This window comes from Oncorhynchus mykiss, chromosome 12, assembly GCF_013265735.2.
Source record: "Oncorhynchus mykiss isolate Arlee chromosome 12, USDA_OmykA_1.1, whole genome shotgun sequence".
In the NCBI taxonomy this organism is placed as follows: domain Eukaryota; kingdom Metazoa; phylum Chordata; class Actinopteri; order Salmoniformes; family Salmonidae; genus Oncorhynchus; species Oncorhynchus mykiss.
This window is the reverse complement of record NC_048576.1, coordinates 81,468,581-81,487,847: the sequence shown is the minus strand read 5'-3', so window position 1 is coordinate 81,487,847 and position 19,267 is coordinate 81,468,581. Positions and strand designations below refer to the sequence as shown.

At 41.7% G+C, this 19,267-nt stretch overlaps 2 protein-coding genes across 27 annotated transcripts in view; one reads left to right on the top strand and one right to left on the bottom strand.

Annotated features, from left to right (window-relative positions):
• Nucleotides 1-4,498, bottom strand: part of mybpc2a (myosin binding protein Ca) — a 57,524-nt gene extending 53,026 nt beyond the window's left edge. For all 25 annotated transcript variants that reach the window (XM_036938685.1, XM_036938689.1, XM_036938688.1 and 22 more), the window contains exon 1: nt 4,361-4,498. The gene's annotated coding sequence lies outside the window, so the exon portion shown is untranslated. The remainder of the gene's footprint in view (nt 1-4,360) is intronic.
• Nucleotide 4,499: 1 nt separating this feature from the next.
• On the top strand, nt 4,500-12,925 carry LOC110538610 (ER membrane protein complex subunit 10). 2 transcript variants are annotated; one of them, XM_021625535.2, is made up of 8 exons: nt 4,500-4,656; nt 7,566-7,632; nt 7,754-7,866; nt 7,964-8,074; nt 8,178-8,362; nt 8,509-8,599; nt 11,893-11,993; nt 12,637-12,925. In XM_021625535.2, the coding sequence occupies exons 1-7, from the start codon at nt 4,561-4,563 to the stop codon at nt 11,980-11,982; spliced, it is 753 nt and encodes a 250-aa protein (XP_021481210.1). In that variant the 5' UTR covers nt 4,500-4,560; the 3' UTR covers nt 11,983-11,993; nt 12,637-12,925. The 2 variants fall into 2 exon arrangements, with proteins under 2 accessions (XP_021481210.1, XP_021481209.1); XM_021625534.2 differs by lacking the exon at nt 11,893-11,993.
• Nucleotides 12,926-19,267: the final 6,342 nt, after the last annotated feature.

The window sequence follows — 19,267 nt, the reverse complement described above, 5'->3', positions numbered from 1 at the left end:
ATGGTCTGTCGCACACCTGTTAATTGAAATACATTCCAGGTGACAACCTCATGAGGCTGGTTGAGAGAATGCTAAGAGTATGCAAAGCTGTCATCAAGGCAAATGAGTGGCTACTTTGAAGAATCTCAAATGTAAAATATATTTTGATTTGTTTAACACTTTTTGGGTTACTACATGATTCCATGATACATGTATTATTTCATAGTTTTCATGTCTTCACTATTATTCTACGAAATAGTAAAATAGTACAAATAAAAAAAAACATTGGAATATTTTGTAACTTATTTTGAACATAATGTTTCTGCCACCGTATCTTACGGCAAAAAAAGAGCTTCTGGATATCAGGACAGCGATCACTCACCTCGGATTAGACTAAGATTTTTTCTTCAACAAGCAGGACACACAGGATGTACTTCAGACACCCGACAAGGGCAAAATCTCTGTCATTGGCAAGAGAAAGAGATGCAGGAACAGAGGATACAGAGCAGGGTGCCTCGTAAGGATCCGTCAACGGCGAGTGGGAAATCTGCCTTTACTGTCAGTATTACTTGCCAACGCACAATCATTGGACAATAAATTAGACGAGGTACGATCACGAATATCCTATCAAGGGAACATCAAAAACTGTAACATCTTATGTTTCACTGAAACGTGGGTGAATGATGACATGGATATTCAGTTTGCGGGACATACGCTGCACCGGCTAGAAAGAACAGCACACGAGACGAGAGGGGGCGGTCTGTGCATATTTGTAAAGAACAGCTGGTGCCCAAAATCTAAGGAAGTCTCTAGATTTTGCTTGCCTGAAGTAGAGTATCTCATGATAAACTGTAGACCACACTATTTGCCAAGAGAGTTTTCATCTATATTTTTTTGTGGCTATTTATTTACCACCACAGACGGATGCTGGCACTAAGACCGCACTCAGTCAGCTGTATAAGGAAATAAGCAAACAGGAAACCTCACACCCAGAGGCGGCGCTCCTAGTGGCCGGGGACTTTAATGCAGGGAAACTTAAATCAGTTTTACCTAATTTCTATCAGCATGTTAAATGCGCAACCAGAGGGAAACAATTCTAGATCACCTGTTCTCCACACACAGAGATGCATACAAAGCTCTCCCTTGCCCTCCATTTGGCAAATCTGACCACAATTCTATCCTCCTGAATCCTGTGTATAAGCAAAAATGTAAGCAGGAAGCACCAGTGACTTGGTCAATAAAAAAGCGGCCAGATGAAGCAGATGCTAAACAACAGGACTGTTTTGCTAGCACAGACTGGAATATGTTCCGGGATTCTTTTGATGGCATTGAGGAGTACACCACATCAGTCACTGCCTTTATCAATAAGTGGATCAAGGACGTTATCTCCACAGTGACTATACGCACATACCCCAACCAGAAGCCATTGATTACAGGCAACATTCGCACTGAGCTAAAGGGTAGAGCTGCCGCTTTCAAGGTTCGGGACTCTAACCAGGAAAGCTGATAAGAAATCATGCTATGCCTTCCGACAAACCATCAAACAGGCAAAGCGCCAATACAGGACTAAGATCGAATCGTACAACACTGGCTCCGACGCTTGTCTTATGTGGCAGGGCCTGCAAACTAATACAGACTACAAAGGGAAGCACAGCCGCGAGCTGCCAAGTTACACGAGCCTACCAGATGAGCTAAATCACTTCTATGCTCGCTTCAAGGCAAGCAACACTGAGGCATGCATGACAGCATCAGCTGTTCCGGACGACTGTGGGATCACGCTCTCCGTTGCCGACGTGAGTAAGACCTTTAAACAGGTCAGCATTCACAAGGCCGTGGGGCCAGACGGATTACCAGGACGTGTGCTCCTGGCATTTGCTAACCAACTAGCATGTCTCTTCACTGACATTTTCAACATGTCCCTAACTGAGTCTGTAATACCAACATGTTTCAAGCAGACCACCATAGTACCTGTGCCCAAGAACACTAAGGTAACCTGCCTAAATGACCACAGACCCGTAGCACTCACATCCGTAGCCATGAAGTGCTTTGAAAGGCTGGCATTGGCTCATATTATCACCATTATCTCAGAAACCCTAGACACACACAAATTTGCATACCGCCCAAACAGATCCACACTCCACACTGCCCTTTCCCACCTGGACTACAGCTCAGCGTTCAACACCATAGTGCCCTCAAAGCTCATCACTAAGCTAAGGATTCTGGGACTAAACACCTCCCTCTGCAACTGGATCCTGGACTTCCTGACGGGCCGCCCCCAGGTGGTGAGGGTAGGTAGCAACACATCCGCCACGCTGATCCTGAACACTGGAGTCCCTCAAGGGTGTGTGCTCAGTCCCCTTCTGTACTCCCTGTTCACCCACGACTGTGTGGCCAGGCACGACTCAAACACCATCATTAAGTTTGCAGACGACACAACAGTGGTAGGCCTGATCACCGACAACGACGAGACAGCCTAAAGGGAGGAGGTCAGAGACCTGGCCGAGTGGTGCCAGAATAACAACGTACAGTGCCTTGCAAAAGTATTCATCCCTCTTAGCATTTTTTTCTATTTTGTTGAATTACAACCTGTAATTTAAATGGATTTTTATTTGGATTTCATGGAATGGACCTGAACTGCTACTATAGATCTGACCCGAGTGGACTGAATGATCCATAGTAGAGGTTGACACTTGATTCTTTTAACACTAAAATTCTAATTTGAGATACAAGTTAAGGACCATACACCAACTGGTGCACCCACTCTGATCTTCCAAGGTTCTTAACTTCTCAGTAGGGGCTCATAAGATATTAATGGGTGATTCCTCACAAACTACAACAAAAGAAGGCGATTTCAGAGATTTCCACAAAATGTAATCCATAGAAGGGTATTTGGAAGGATTGTTGACACCAATTGTTGCTTTGTAGCAGCTACAGATTAAACATTATGGAGTCTTAAAGGAGGCCTGGGTAAGGCCAAAATGTCAAAAATATTCCAAATTCAATTAATTATTTCTCAATTATGCTTTAAGATAAAAATGTCAAATATATGTCAACAATCCTTACTCTGTGGATTAAATTACATGAAAATCTTATTTCGCTCTAGTTTCGTGATGCATCCAGATTATTCTTTTTGAAGGTCATTCTACAGTTTCGCATGAGGGGACATGCTGTGTACATGGTGCTGATTGTCCTAAGAATAGTATGGAGGGGTGTACAGAGAGGCAGTACCATTGTCTGAGAGTGGTGACAGAGAGTAATGGGCAGCCCCAACGAGAGGGAATGGATTCAAAGCAAGAATTTGAGAGAATCACATTGCAGGGGAGTTGCCATGTCCCATAAGGAACGCTCACACATTCAGACAGAAACAGGAATCCTGGGAAGGTAGGTAAAATATACAGGTTTCAAGTGAAACAGGATGGTACATGACTACACTCCTGGGCCTTTTGCTTGTATTGAATGTGTGACAATGTGAGTATCTGTGTAGCCGATTTACTATTATGCTCGCACTCACTCTCTATGTCACAGCAAATAATATATTTGAAGTCCATAATATACATAATTACTCTCATGGATAACCCTAGGCCTATAAATTATTTAGTAAAAGAAGGGTAATATATTAAGACAGTGAAATTAAAACGCAAAGAATGGGAGCTCAACACATTCATGTTTTGAACAAGACTAATCACGTGTTCTTCAATAAGTCACAAGAACACTTCGTTTTTTATATTCGTTTTGATGTTCTGCTTTTAGCGTCTGTGTGTTTTATTGTTTTATCAAATTTCCCCTTTGGGAGATTAATAAAGTACTATCTTATTCGACTTTTTTAAACAAAATAAAAAATGTATTCAAATACACGCTAACCACATGTTTACAAAAATGCTTGCATCCTACATTGAGGAACTGTAACGTATTTGTTTTTTAATGACCTGACTACATCATAGAGGAACAATTGTCCAGACAGAGGACTGAGTTTACGAGTTATTAACCTAACTTCACACAAGTAACTGTTTGGCCGTAGCCCACGCCAAATAAATGAAGGACAATCTATAAAACAACCGTGACCTTCTCTTGTGAAGGCCAGGCGTAAGAGATAGAACAATGGCTAAACCTTGTCTTAACTTCCAATGCTCCATCCCCCTGCCCAACCCCCCTCCACGCCACTCCGCCAACCACCAGGAAGCCCGGCATCAGAACATTACAGGCATTCCCTTGATTGGCATATAGCAGGTTGATTGGCATGTTGGACCCCGCGAACACTGGGTACTGGTAAGTTCAACACAACCAGCTAATAGCCTAACATGTCTGTGCGTGTCGCTACAATACATCATTTTTGACATTTAGGCCTAAGCATTATTGAATTGTGAGGGTTGGCGTTTCACACCTGAGTCACCAAAGAGTTGGCCTTCCTTTCGTTTTTCAATCTTCTGTTTTAGACATTTCAACAGTCCTGCATGAAGTTTGCTATCAACGCTACTCTATAGCCACCTGCAGTTTACTATAGGTCGGTGCTCGTTCTCCAGTGTACTACGTCATCGCGTAACATTGTAGTTACATGTTTACTTTGACGCACGGTCGGACAAAATGGCTTCAGTTCCACGGTCGTTTTTGTTACTGTCAATTATTCCCACAATACTTATATTGTGTGCTGATTTTGCGTGTTGCAACACTGGCAGAAAGGTATGTCAAACCACTTTTTTTTTTCTTTGCCAATATCTAATTCCATTAACTTAGACAACTAGTGTGCTTGCTGTTAGCTCTTGCTAACCGTCCGACCTTAGCTAACTAGCCAAATGAGTTAATGAAGACAACACATGAATGCAAAACAGCTGTTCAATATGCATCAAATACAGCGTTACGTACTGTGCAGATAATTTTTTCACCAACGTCTATCACGTCTATGGCTAAGTAGGCAGCAAAATTAGCGTTAGAGTAACGCTAGCTAGATTGATATTGTGTTGTTTAGCAAGCCGTAGTTAGTTAGTTAGTTAGTTAGCTAGCTAACGTTATCTAGGTAGGTGGTTTTGACAGCCTTGGTGGTGGTGCTCAATTTCTGTCACGCCATGGTAGTCATTTGTAATATTGTACGGATGTGTTCAACACATACGCACTGTAAATCAAGCCAAGAAGAATTCGGATCAAAACCACAATGTTTGAATGGCAGGACCAATTTGTGGAAATGTCATCTTACATCTGAACTGCTCATTGTAAAGTGTTCCCAGGGTATATATCTATATTACAGCATCCAATGGGGCCCTATCTAACGTTAGCCTACTGCACTTTTTGCTCCTTCTTGCTGCAGCACTTCTATTGAAAAATGTTCTACCCCCAACTTTCAAAAGCCAATCAAATTAGTTCTGCAGGCCATAGTGCAGATCTGCCCTGGGAACTGCCAATGCAGTAAGTAAAACTACTAGCCAGAATATATTCCGATCCTACGCTTGTTTACATCTGCATTGGGGTCGGATAGTTTCGATTCTTGCTTAGGTTAATACACCACGGGGGATGAGAAAATGCGTTACACTTCAAAATGTCCCATTATCCCAACTGTTACACCGAGAAGAATGAAGGACTGCTAATCAAAGTAAACCATCATATTGGTGTTGAGAACAATGCGGCTGAGGCAGCAGCTAGTTAGAGGAGATAACAGCCCTTGCCTTAATTGTCTTAGAAAAATGATGAGCGGAAACGCCAAATTAATTAAGTCTATAATCAATAGCCTCACTGTTAAATATAAGACAGATCCTGCTTCTGTTGCCTATTTGAGTGTTTAGTTGATATCCTACTGATTCTGTGAGCACCAACAATTTCACAAATTCTGCTGTTTTTAATCTTTGCTATGCTGTAATAAAGGCTTTACACTTTAAAAAAAAAAATAGACCAGCCTCTCTGGCATTATTTATAATTTAGTGTTTGCACTGTTCCAAATTGACCGAAAAAATATATTTATGATAATAATAACCCTTTTTCCTTGATCTCCTTCATATTGTTATTATTACTATTATTATTATGATCATCCTTATAATAATAAGTCATGTCATTATCATGAGTAGGCATAGTATAGCAACCTCGTATAACCACCATCAAGCATTAGGCCAAAGAGTGCATCCTGTTTAGTCTTAATACCAAAACTTACTCAGGCCTATATTTCAATACTTATATAGGCTACTGCATCACTCAATCATTTATCCGTTCATGTCATCACACAGCAATGGAATCAAGCATTTTAAAATAACAAGCAATGATTTAATTAATAATTAGCGTAAACAATACATTGTTCGAAATGGTCAGGAAAATTCTATTGTAGTCTAATGGCACCTGTTTGGCACACACAGGACTAATATGCATGCAGCGCTTGCTCCATACCATCTTTTTCTTGATCTCCAGTATTTTCCACAACTAGCAAAATGTATTCCACCCATCTGGCTTCCCCTTTACCTCCTGCGCAACCAGTAAAGGGGAACGTTTACTGTTTTATTTGTCATGTCCTCTGCATTCATTTTGCTGTCACATGTGTTAAGGTGTACAGAGTTTGTTATAACCAATTTATTGATGTGATTATGATATGCTATAGGTCAGTCCCTATTTGTCACATGATTGCGAAGCATACATATGTCACATAAAGAGAGCACAGGTTGAGGGAATAGGGATAGTTTTTCCTAAACAAATGAGGAATTTCGGTAACAGAACTTTTCAGTCAGTGTAATTATGTTGCAGCTTCAGCAACACAGACAGTGCTATACACACGGATGTTCTGTGGTGGTCTCTGCAGCAGGAAGGAGAGAGAGACAACACTATACACACTGATGTTCTGTGGTGGTCTCTGCAGCAGGGAGGAGAGAGAGACAACACTATACACACTGATGTTCTGTGGTGGTCTCTGCAGCAGGGAGGAGAGAGAGACAACCCTATACACACTGATGTTCTGTGGTGGTCTCTGCAGCAGGGAGGAGAGAGAGAGACAACACTATACACACTGATGTTCTGTGGTGGTCTCTGCAGCAGGGAGGAGAGAGAGACAACACTATACACACTGATGTTCTGTGGTGGTCTCTGCAGCAGGAAGGAGAGAGAGACAACGGGTGCTAGTCACACAGTCATTCGCTGTCTCTTTTTTTTGTAACACAGAGCAGCAAATCTGAGCCAGGCAGCACAATCAAATCAATTGCGGTCGGACTCACTCTAGTCATTTGTGTCTTAACTATTTCATCAAACAGTTCGCTTAAAGCATCAGACAGGCTCTGTGCATATATTTGAAACACATAGGATGTGTCAATCGATTGGTCGAAAGAACAGACAACTCTTGGTCAACCAATATTTTCTTTTAGTCGGGGGGGACAACAAAGGAGCTGATTGGCTGACAGACACTGCCATTAAAAAATAAATTCTCGGTCTAACATTTGGGATAATTGGACAATTCCTAGTACAACACAATTCTGTGGATTGAGGTACGTTTTCCAAGCCATATCTCGCTCCAGCTCCGCAGTGTCTTAATCTAAACAGGAAGTTTGTCCAACCACAGTGTACCTGTAAGCAAGAGTCGGAATCTATTCTTTCTAGTAAAACTGCATATATTTCCTTCTCTGCAGACTGGTGATGGGCTGGACACAGACTTCAGTGGATTCTCTGTCCCTCTTGAGCATTCCTTTGAAGTTGGTGAGTATGTATTGTCTAACTGATATGTTATTCTTCAAGGTTCCATTTACCAAATGAAGGAGACATCAAGGTCACGATTTTGGTGATCATCGTGTGTTGTTATACCATTTCTTTCTTTCAGATGATGTGTCTCGGTTCCGTATGCGTGGAGCTCTGCAGTTAAGGGGTGGGAGGGAGACCAGTGTGTCCCTCTCCCAGAGCCAGCTATCAGAGGAGGACAGGAACACTCTGAAGGTGGGAGAGGAAGATAGAGGCAGATGTGGTTTGGAGTTTACTGTCAGCAGTCAGGATTTTGTTCTGAATCTGTATCCCTCCTGTCCCCCTGACACAGGAAGTGGCTGCTGTGGATGGTCTGTACAAAATCCGAGTGCCCAGAGTGTCTTTGACAGACAGGCAGACAGAGCGCCAGATGGATGGCTACCTGACGGCGTTCGTCAGAGCGGTATGTGTGTCTCACCCTCATAGCAAGCTGAAATTAAAAAGACAACACACCTCATTGGCATTTTCTTTTGTAAACATATCTGTTTCTTCTCTGTCTCCCTCAGTGCTCTTTAGTTGAGTCCCACCTCAGCGATGTCATCACCCTCCACACTGATGTCTCAGGCTACCTCATCGGCGTTTCCATAGTGACCATTCCAGGCGCGTGTCGGGGGACAGAGGTGGAGGACGAAGTTGATCTGGAGGCCTTTAACACTACGCTGACCATCATAGTGCCTACCAATGCACCCCAGTGAGTCATAGTCCTTATTGATGTTCTGGTCACAGAAATATGGTTCTGGCTCTATCAAATCTTAATTTGATTTGATTTTCTAACTCTTTTGGGTCAAATTCAACCTTTCTCTGTCTAACAATATCCTTCATCATCCTCTCCCCCAGGCCGGAGACGGCTCTGTTTATTGAGCGCATGGACATAGAACATGAAAAGAGAGGCAAGCCACAGGAGCAGAAATCCTTCTTTGCCAAATATGTAAGTGTGCATAGACATCTGTGGTTTGTGTCCTGTACTGTGGGTTTTTCAAGTCTTTTAAACTCTGCTCTGCTGTTCAGTCTTGAGCTGCTCTGTTCCATTATTTATATATATATATATATATATACACACACTAAGTGTACGAAATATTAGGAACACCTGCTCTTTCCATGACAGACTGACCAGGCGAATCCAGGTGAAAGCTTTGATCCCTTATTGTCACTTGTTAAATCCACTTCAATCAGTGTAGATGAAGGGAGGAGACAGGTTAAAGAAGGATTTTTAAGCCTTGAGACAATTGAGACATGGATTGTGTATGTGTGCCGTTCAGGGGTATATGGGCAAGACAAAAGATTTAAGTGCCTTTGAACATGGTATGTAGGTGCCAGGCGCACCGGTTTGTGTCAAGAAATGCAACGCTGCTGGATTTGTCCGCTCTCAACACTTTCCCGTGTGTATCAAGAATGGTCCACCACCCAAAGGACATCAACGCTTTCAACACCTTGTAGATAGGGCTGTGGCGGTAATGACATTTCATAAGCCGGTGATTGTCAAGCAAATAACTGCCGATCTCACGGTAATTTACCGGTAATTAATATAAACAAATTTAGCATCTCCTGTCTTCCACACACAGCCTACAAGCAACTGATGGAGATCTTTGGAACATCTACATTTTAAAATGTAATAAATCCATGTAATATAGCCTACACCTTCACAATAAATCCATTATTTATTTTAGACAGGTCTAAAGAAACATGACATGAAGAAAATGTGGTCTATTTCAGAACAGGGTAGCATACTCTGAGTGTTAGGCCCTGATCTGGCTATGCCATACGGCTGTGGGCTGCACTAGTTCATTTAGCAGACAAGATTTGCTAGAATTCCGTGGCATTATTTGATATTATTTTATAATATGAAGAATACAATTGGTTGAATAAAATAGAAAGGATATTTTGATTTGAGGGAGTGCGCACATGCTATTCTATGTTGAGCAATTAACAAAGAAACAGGTACTCCTTAATTTAGAGATATTTGTGTAACTTTAGTTGTGATACAAATGTTGGGCTATATGTTTGGATTTTTAATACATTCTAAGGCTGCATGATGCGACTAAGATGATTTGAAAAAGGTTGCATGAAAGGCATGAGCTCTGCTTTGTTTCTTGCGTAGGTTGTACACTTCAGTCTCTCATTCACAATTTGACAAGCACTTGATAATGCCTCGAATTTCCTGGTGGCATCCCCTTTGTGTGGCCGTATTGCTCCTTAAAAAATCCATGCCATTGCCACCAGTGGTCGTTGTGCCCTTGGGCTGAATATAATAATTATAATTCCCTTCTCCCGGCTGCATGATCCAAAGCACCTCTCACTCAAATGGCTCTCCGTCACGTGATCATGTCTTTCTCACAGGCTACAAGTGAAGACAGACACTTTGGGGACGACACTGCGCACGTCCTTATCCAATTCCGAGGCGCATATTGAAGATATTAGAAGTGTCCACATTTACTTTACGACAGTCAACAAGATGAGAAGGCCTAACGAATAGCAAAAGCACTAGACTGTCAATCCCCCATAGTACAAAAATGGACCTATTCTGTGCGAGAAATAAATATTCCCAAAATAGTCTGGGACAGTTGTGGGATGGGATAGATCTCAAATGAATACCACCACTAGCATCAAAAAAACATTTTTTAAGCAATGAAGCTGACACAACAGATCAGAACATTTAGTTTAAAATGTTGCTAAACTATTAGGCATTTCTTAACATTATAATTGCAGCAATGCGCACATGGCAGTAGGCTAAAAGTGCAGCTGTCCATTAGTGGGAAAATATCATTCTCAAAGGTGACCGCAAATGCAATTATGCATGTAATGCTTTTATTTATATATTTATAAGGTGTATTTTTATGGTGAAAATTGTCTTCCCCCAAACTTGACTCACATGCTGCGTATGTATGCCAGTTAGGCTCTGAACCCGTTGTAAAGCTGATTTAATATGCATCTTTTTCAGAAGCTATGTGGCCACTTTTGATATGGTTTGTATCACAACTAGGCTACATGAGGTGTGCGACTATGATTTGAAAAAGTCGCAAAAAAAGGCATGCGCTGTTTCTTTCCTTACTGCACTGCACACAAGCTGGGCATCATTCACAAGTGATAACACATCATTCACAAGTGATAGGCTAATATTGTCACCCATCAGACTTCTTGATTTATTCTTGTCTTTACATAACTAAATTTCACACACATGATTTAGTATTTGATTTAGAATATACCATTATCCACGTGTCGGAACGGGCAGGGGGAAAAAATACATGTCATCTATGCACTTAAATAGCGAATAGAGGACGATTTTCACGTGGTTCATTTTCCTGTTGATTTTCGATTACATTTGCATTGATGTCAAAGTGATTAGAGGGACAGTAGAGAGCTGAGTACCAGGCAGTTAGCAAGTTTTGTAGGCTACTAATGATCAGCAGCAGAATCAGAGCTTGGAGAAGCCTAATTACCGTGACTAAACGGTCACGTGGAATTTGACTGTAATCATGACTCGTGATCGCCGGTGTGGCAGTAATGCGATCACTGTAACAGCCCTACTTGTAGAGTCCATGTCCCGATGAATTGAGGCTGTTCTGAGGGCAAAGAGGGGGGTGCAACTGAATATTAGGAAGGTGTTCCTAAGTTCGGTATACTCAGTGTATATGTGCATGTTGTTAGGTGTCTTTGTTTTGTCTAACCCTAGCCAATCCGGATATGTCCTGTCCTGAGGGGTATGCTATGATTTGAAGCTACTCTGGGTTTTCTAACTAGCTAGCTTCAGTTAGCTTCACATTCCAGCTCAGGCTTTATCCGTACTACGACGGTTGATATTGGTTGCCCGCCTGCCGCTAACTCTACGTATTTTAACACACAAAGTCGTCTTCCTCAAATGAAGGGGATGGTGACGCAATCTTTGCGAGAGGGAGGGAGTCTGATTGCGTTGGTCCTCGACTCGCAGCTCAGACACTTCATTCAGGATAAATGGGAGTTAGCCCTGAGTTAACCCGAATGGCAGCAGGGTAGTATCCCGAGTTTAACTCCGTTGAGCAAAGTTACCTCACTAACTGCTCAAACCGCATTCACAGTATAGGGCTCTGTGCTGTGTTGTTTTATGTGCTGTGCTTCCATTGCTGTGTTTGATTTAATCAGTGCTGTTGTCTGAGTTTGTGTTGCTGATTGTGACTGTGTCATTTGTTGACTCAGTGCTGTGCTGTGCCGTTTGTTGACTTAGTGCTATGCTGTGCTGTGTTCCAGTGGTATTTGATTCTGGGAGGTGCAATCTTCCTCATGGCCAGCAGTTCGGCACAACCCTCAGCAGGGGGAGCCGAAGAGCAGCAGAGCTGATTCCCACTCAAGTACTGTTCTCACTTTGGCTCATTCAGCAACTCACTCTGGGCTGTCAGCCTATGTCTGTGCCGCGCTCCGTGTCTCTTCTGCTTCTGGCAAGCTTATGTATATATGTGTTATACTGTTCACTGATTTGATTAACGCTAACATTTTTCACTAATCATTTTTCCTGTTTGTCCCTCCTCTCCTGTCCTTGTCATTCAAGGTCAATGCTAATGATCCAGTGCTAATGATCAGGTTTTTTTTTTGTCACTGCAGACCTTTAATTAATCCAGGTGTGTCCCATTGATTAGGAATAAGCTGAAGCACTCTGGTAAAATGATTGGACAACATACACACCTTCGTTGCTAAAGTGGATTAGATTATCACAGTTTAAGTAGCCAAAGTCACCACAGTCATTTTGTGCCTCCTTTTACACACTTGTCATTGGCATTGACCCTGAGATGTCTCACTTCACTGTTCACCTCACTCTCTCAGACACTCTTTGTCCTTCTCTCGTTTGCTGAGTGAGGTGGACATTGAACGGGATGAAACTGTGGGACTGTTGTGCAGGAGAAGCATCACTAATCACAGCTTGTAGTCTTACCCTGAGTTAGATTAACATCTTGTATCATTTGATAATAACATGAACTTCTGCCTCCCTCTCTCCAGTGGATGTACATTGTTCCCCTCGTTCTCTTCCTGATGATGTCAGGAGCTCAGGATCAGTCCGGGGGTGGAGCAGCTAATGGAGGAGGCCGATGATCGCCATGCCAACATGATTTATGTGGAGCAGTTTCTTCTACTTGTCAATAATTATGTAGAGAAATGCACACCATTCAACACACTGTTACACATAAACTAATATGGACAGATGAGCTAACCTTGAGAACGTATGTCATGAACTTCATTTTTAATATTGAACTGATGGGGAAAAATAAAATTATTTATTACTACCTGATAACTGTGTCTGTCTGACTATGGTATTGATAGCCAGTATGATGCCGCTGGAAACATATTCAAGAGTGGGGTGGGTGGGGGACGCTGAGTAAAGAGGGAAATGGGAGTTGTTTTCAGTCTTCTCTACTCCACTAGATGTCCTCTTTCTCTGCCCATCCAGAACGATGCCTTATTGAAGATTCGTTCAACGTTAACGCAATTCAATGGAGGATGACAAAGGGAAATTGTCACTTTCGTGTCCATGGTGACATGTTCAATCTTTGCAGCATTTTGTTTGTGGTAATTCTTAAAAGTACTTTCTGTAATAGCTGTAGACAGTGTAATAAGGTGTGTTTTATTATGTGTTTAGCTATTGCAGTGTCAGAGAACTGTCATTCAGATCACATACCCTGTCCTGCAATTAATCTCTATTTTATTGCACAGCTTGACTGGCGGGAACATAAAACCACATCAAAGCAGTCATGCTTCACAGTCCAATAATACAGTGTTGCCAGGACACTATTGAGTCACTGGTTAAGTCCAACCCCTCTCCTCAGATTTCTTCTCTGATCTGTTACTCTGTCCCTCCTTGTGAAAATCCTTCTGCTGTCCATCTTCTTTTCAATTCTCTGCCTGGCTCTCTGGTACTGCCTTTACTCCCATCTAATTTTTGCTGAATTCTAAGCCACAGTTTCACTCTGTCTCAGTGTCTTTACCACCCTTATCCCACTGTCTCTCTACAACCCTTCTCCCTCTGACTCAACCCTTCTCCTTCTGTCTCTACCACTCTTCCCCCTCTCGGTCTCTACCCATCTCCCAATTGGTCTCTACCCTTCTCACTCTCTGTCTTCCAATTACACTTCTCCTCTCCCTCATATTTATAAGAATGAGTCAGGCTAGGGGGATTGTAGAATGCCAGCAGTATAGCTTTAGAGACAGAATGTTCTGGAACCCCTGTGTCAACATGGCCACCCCTCGTCAGTCAGACTCAACGTTCATTTGTCTGTTTTTAGTCTATGTACACAGCTGTGAGGTGTAGTCCCTTATTCTCAGAGGCTCAGTGTTGAGCTTTAGTGTCCTCTGCCCCCCCACATCACCAGCTACCACTTTGGTCCTACAAACACAGCATTATGTTAGGCTCTGCCCTGAAACCTTTAACCTCAACCTTATCCCCATGTTCCTCCCACCTCGCTCTGTTAACTTGAGAAAGGAAGGGATGAGGTGACGAGGACAGCTGAAGGAAAAAGGAGAGCTTGAATGGAAGAAGGGACAGGGCGACAAAGTAATTTGTTAGTTAAAATATATGCCACTGTGTCAGGTGGGAAGGCATATGACAGTAGAAAACACTCAAGCAATGTGGGGAAAGCTATATCAGAAAAATATGTCTGTCTTTCTAGTTGCAGCCATCAGGTCCATGGAAGTATGAAATACAAATATAACAATGTGTGAATATATCTGAATAAATATGATTTTGAATGTTATACCTGTACCTTTGAATGATACACCTGACCTATATCTATGTCATTGCAGCTCTCCAATCTCTCTCAAACTAACCACGGATGTTTTGTTCAGCCTGTCCATCAGCATTAGATAGTTGGTCACCTTTTACTTTCTCCACAAATAGCTCTCATCCAGCAGGCTGGTCTCACAGACCAGATGTAACATAGTAAATGTAAATTCAGGACACTCAAATTAGTATGATATGTTATGTTCGGCATGGTTACATAAGACAGAGGATTACTTAAGGCAAAAACGAAAGTCGGGCGTATACCGTGAACGTCTAGCAACCCAAAGGTTTCGTGTTCGATTCTCATCAAGGACAACTTTAGCATTTTAGCTAATTAGAAACTTTGCAACTGCTTAGCATGTTAGCTAACCCTTCCCTTAACCTTAACAATTTACCCTAACTCCTAACCCTAATTTCTAGACTAGCTAACATTAGGTTAGCGTTAGCCACCTAGCTAACATAATGCATAACAAATTGTAATTCATAACATGTCATAAGTTTAGCAAATGCTTTACATATTGTACGAATTGCAATTTGTAACATATGAATTGTAATTCATAACATATCATACGAAATGGATGTTGGACATCCACAAATGAATACGTACCATAGGAAACGTAACATATCATACTAATTGGAGTGTCAGGATTTACATTTACTATGTTACATCTACCCATGAGTCCAGTTTGCATCCAGAGGAGCCTATCAGCACCAGGTCTGATGAATGCCTGTCTACCAGGAAGCTGGGGGAAGATGACACCGGTGCACATGAGAGTTGGAATCTTCAAGAATGGAATCTTATGAGTTTGTTGCTTAGCTTTAAAAAGGGATTTAAGAAAATGCATAAACAAGTACATACTGTAGTTTCTAGATGAAACACATTCTAGAAGAACAAATTCTTATTTACAATGACGGCCTACCAATATATAACTATATACCAATATATAAGGCTCTGCATAGCATTATGGAGTGATGTATGGTGTCAAGGACAGAGCATACATCACAGGCCACAGATAGCTAAGCAAGAGAAAACAAAATAAATTTGGAAAAGTGAGGATGGCCATATGGGATAGAGGAAAGGGGGTATAATAGAAAAATCGAAGGATAAGAAATTAAGGGGTGAGAAAGAAGGTAGAGGATAGAGTGAGTGAAGGGTGAAGAGAGAAAGAGAAATCTTACAGACCAATTGGGCTGCTGGCTGCATGCCGGTGGTTCCACATAAATCTCTGGGTTCCCTGTCACTAAGAAACCAACTATGACATTGTGCGTGGGCAGGGACCCCCAGCTTGGGATATCCTGTGATTAAGGAGTATTATGGGGTTTATGTTGCTCTGACACAGCTAATGGGAAAATCATATTTAGTGCAAACATCTTTAATATATTTAATGCTGGTTAATGTTTACATTGTCTGTACCCCTGCTCTTTAAGCACAATGTAGGTTACCAAGTCCTATTCCTTCGAGGGCCTACTTAGTAAACTGTTTGTAACTCATGTATACATGGTACACCATGGTGCGGTTTCCCAGACAGTGAATCTCCATTGAAAGTGCTTTTTAGTCCAGGACTAGGCTTAACCTATGCCGCGAAAACCGCCTCCGTGTATTTATGAGAACACGTTATCATATATAAGTCATGAACAACAATTCTTATACATTACATTAGTACATGTAGCAAACTATGTAATAATTTTTACAAGAAGTGTATTAGCCATTGCTTAAATTCAGCATTAGCAAGCTTGGTAAAGTTCACGTACGAGCTTCATTGCATTTGCGGGTCCTGGGTTGCCAGTGTAAGCAGAGTTGCTGGAAAGGTTGCGAAGTTCGTACTAACCCAAAAGTACACATAGAAAAAAAGCCACCATGAGAAATGTGAGAGGAGGAAAGCACATGGCTTTTCAATCAGCTGGTAACAGGCTCCTAACAGGGCGTCAAAAAAGGGACATGATCGCAAAGGCATATAAAGCATTACAGTCCCACATACAATTATGCCTCTAAATCTATATGGTACAGTATGCGTAGTGTGCCATTATTTTAGTCATTTCACCATACCACTATAACATTATCATAACTCGTAACAAATGGAATAAAACACTAGCTATCAGATAAGTCAGTGAGTGGACATGTTCCTGTATGGAATATACCGTGGTGGTATTAGTCCGTTGCTTAGCTTTAAAATATATAGACATATAATAATGATGCTTAGCAATCCTGGAGGTGCTAAAATATCGTAGTGTAATACTCTTTAAGTCCACACACTGACAGCCCTACGCTGTGGGTGTTGAATGCTGATGTTTATTAGCATACCACACACTCCACATATCTGGTATTCTGGTGGCCAGCACGAAGCAGGCACTTTCACTTCATTAAAATGCCTCTTCTAATAGCTGAATGTCCCCGAACACAGTGACCCATTGAAACACTGTGTCCTGCCAGGAAGTTATTTTGTTACAGAAATACAGAAATCCTCCTGTTTGAAATGATTTGGAGATAGGAGGCAGGTAAGGTGTACCTTCCCAGGCAGTATCTGAGGATGCCGACAGCATGGCTTTTGACATTACAAGCTAGAACACTTCAACACAAGCCCGCAGCCCAATAATCATACAGTATCTGCAAGGGCAATGTAAACGTCATTCAATAGCTCTGCATTTAGCTCCATACTATACATTCACAATATTCCATCACCTTTCTATAGGCTAGGCCTACTATATTTATTTCTCAACTTTCCTAATATTAAGCACATTGCTTATCTTTACAGCAGGAGATTAGCCTACCTGGCTGGCATGAAAATGAACCACAGTTTCGAGAGAGAGGTCCATGATATTGGTCCATTCTAAATCAAAACAAATTTCACACATATACACTACCGGTCAAAACGTTTAGAACACCTACTCATTCAAGGTTGTTTTTTAGTTTTTTTAAAACTATTTTCTACATTGTAGAATAATAGTGAAGAAATCAAAACTATGAAATAATACACGTGAAATAACACATAATCATGTAGTAACCAAAAAAGTGTTAAAAAAATCTAAATATATTTGAGATTTGAAATTATTCAATGTAGCCACCCTTTGCCTTGATGACAGCTTTGCACACTCTTGGCATTCTCTCAATCAGCTTCATGAGGTATTCACCTGGAATGCATTTCAATTCACAGGTGTGCCGGGTTAAAAGTTCATTTGTGGAATTTCTTTCTTCGTTAATGCATTTGAGCCAATCAGTTGTGTTGTGACAAGGTAGGGGTGGTAAACAGAAGATAGCCCTATTTGGTAAAAGACAGAGTCCATATTATGGCAATAACAGCTCAAATAAGCAGAGAGAAATGACAGTCCATCATTACTTTAAGACATGAAGGTCAGTCAATCCGGAAAATTTCCAAGTGCAATTGCAAAAACCATCAAGCGCTATGATTAAACTGGCTCTCATGAGGACCGCCACAGGAAAGGAAGATCCAGTTACCTCTGCTGCAGATTTGATTTGATTTTATTAGGATCTCTTTTAGTCCCCATTTGGACTAATCTTCCAAGAGTCCTTAACATTAAAATACAATTTATAATACAAACAAACTTTCACATATAACACACTATTACAAACATACGTAATACACTAGCATAATGACCCAATAAATACTCAATCTAAAAAAATATTGATTCTTCATCTACTATAGTCCCACAACATTTCTATATACTATATTTAAATTGTTTTTAAATAATGTTTAAACTTATATATTAAAAGGTTTCTAGTTAGCTCAGTTAATTTATAAGTTCATTAGAGTTACCAGCCACAGATTGCAGCCCAAATAAATGCTTCATAGAGTTCAAGTAACAGACACATCTCAACATCAACTGTTCAGAGGAGACTGTGTGAATCAGGCCTTCATGGTCGAATTGCTGCAAAGAAACCACAACTAAAGGACACCAATAATAAGAAGAGACTTGCTTGGGCCAAGAAACATGAGCAATGGACATTAGACCAGTGGAAATCTGTCCTTTGGTCTGATGAGTCCAAATTTGAGATTTGTGGCTCCAACCGCTGTGTCTTTGTGAGACGCAGAGTAGGTGAGCAGATGATATCCACGTGTGGTTCCCACCGTAAAGCATGGAGGAGGAGGTGTGATGGTGTGGGGGTGCTTTAATGTTGACACTGTCTGTGATTTATTTAGAATTCAAGGCACACTTAACCAGCATTCTGCAGCGATACGCCATCCCATCTGGTTTGGGCTTAGTGGGACTATCATTTGTTTTTCCACAGGACAATGACCCAAAACACACCTCCAAAGGAACCGACAGCCATTTCACTGTGTCATACTCAAACACACATTTTAGCACTGGTGTATGGGGCATGCGGGAGTCTATATGTAGGCTATGGGGCACGGTGGAGTCTATATGTAGGCTATGGGGCACGGTGGAGTCTATATGTAGGCTATGGGGCATGGTGGAGTCTATATGTAGGCTATGGGACATGGTGGAGTCTATGGTGCATGGTGGAGTCTATGGGGCATGGTGGAGTCTATGGGGCATGGTGGAGTCTATGGGGCATGGTGGAGTCTATGGGACATGGTGGAGTCTATATGTAGGCTATGGGGCATGGTGGAGTCTATGGGGCATGGTGGAGTCTATGGGGCATGGTGGAGTCTATGGGGCATGGTGGAGTCTATATGTAGGCTATGGGGCATGGTGGAGTCTATATGTAGGGGTTATTTGACCAATTTGACTAAGAAGGATCAGATGACCTGGCCTCCACAATCACCCAACCTCCATCCAATTGGGATGGTTTGGGATGAGTTGGACTGTAGAGTGAAGGAACAGCAGCCAACAAGTGCTCAGCATATGTGGGAAGTCCTTAAAGACTGTTGGAAAAGC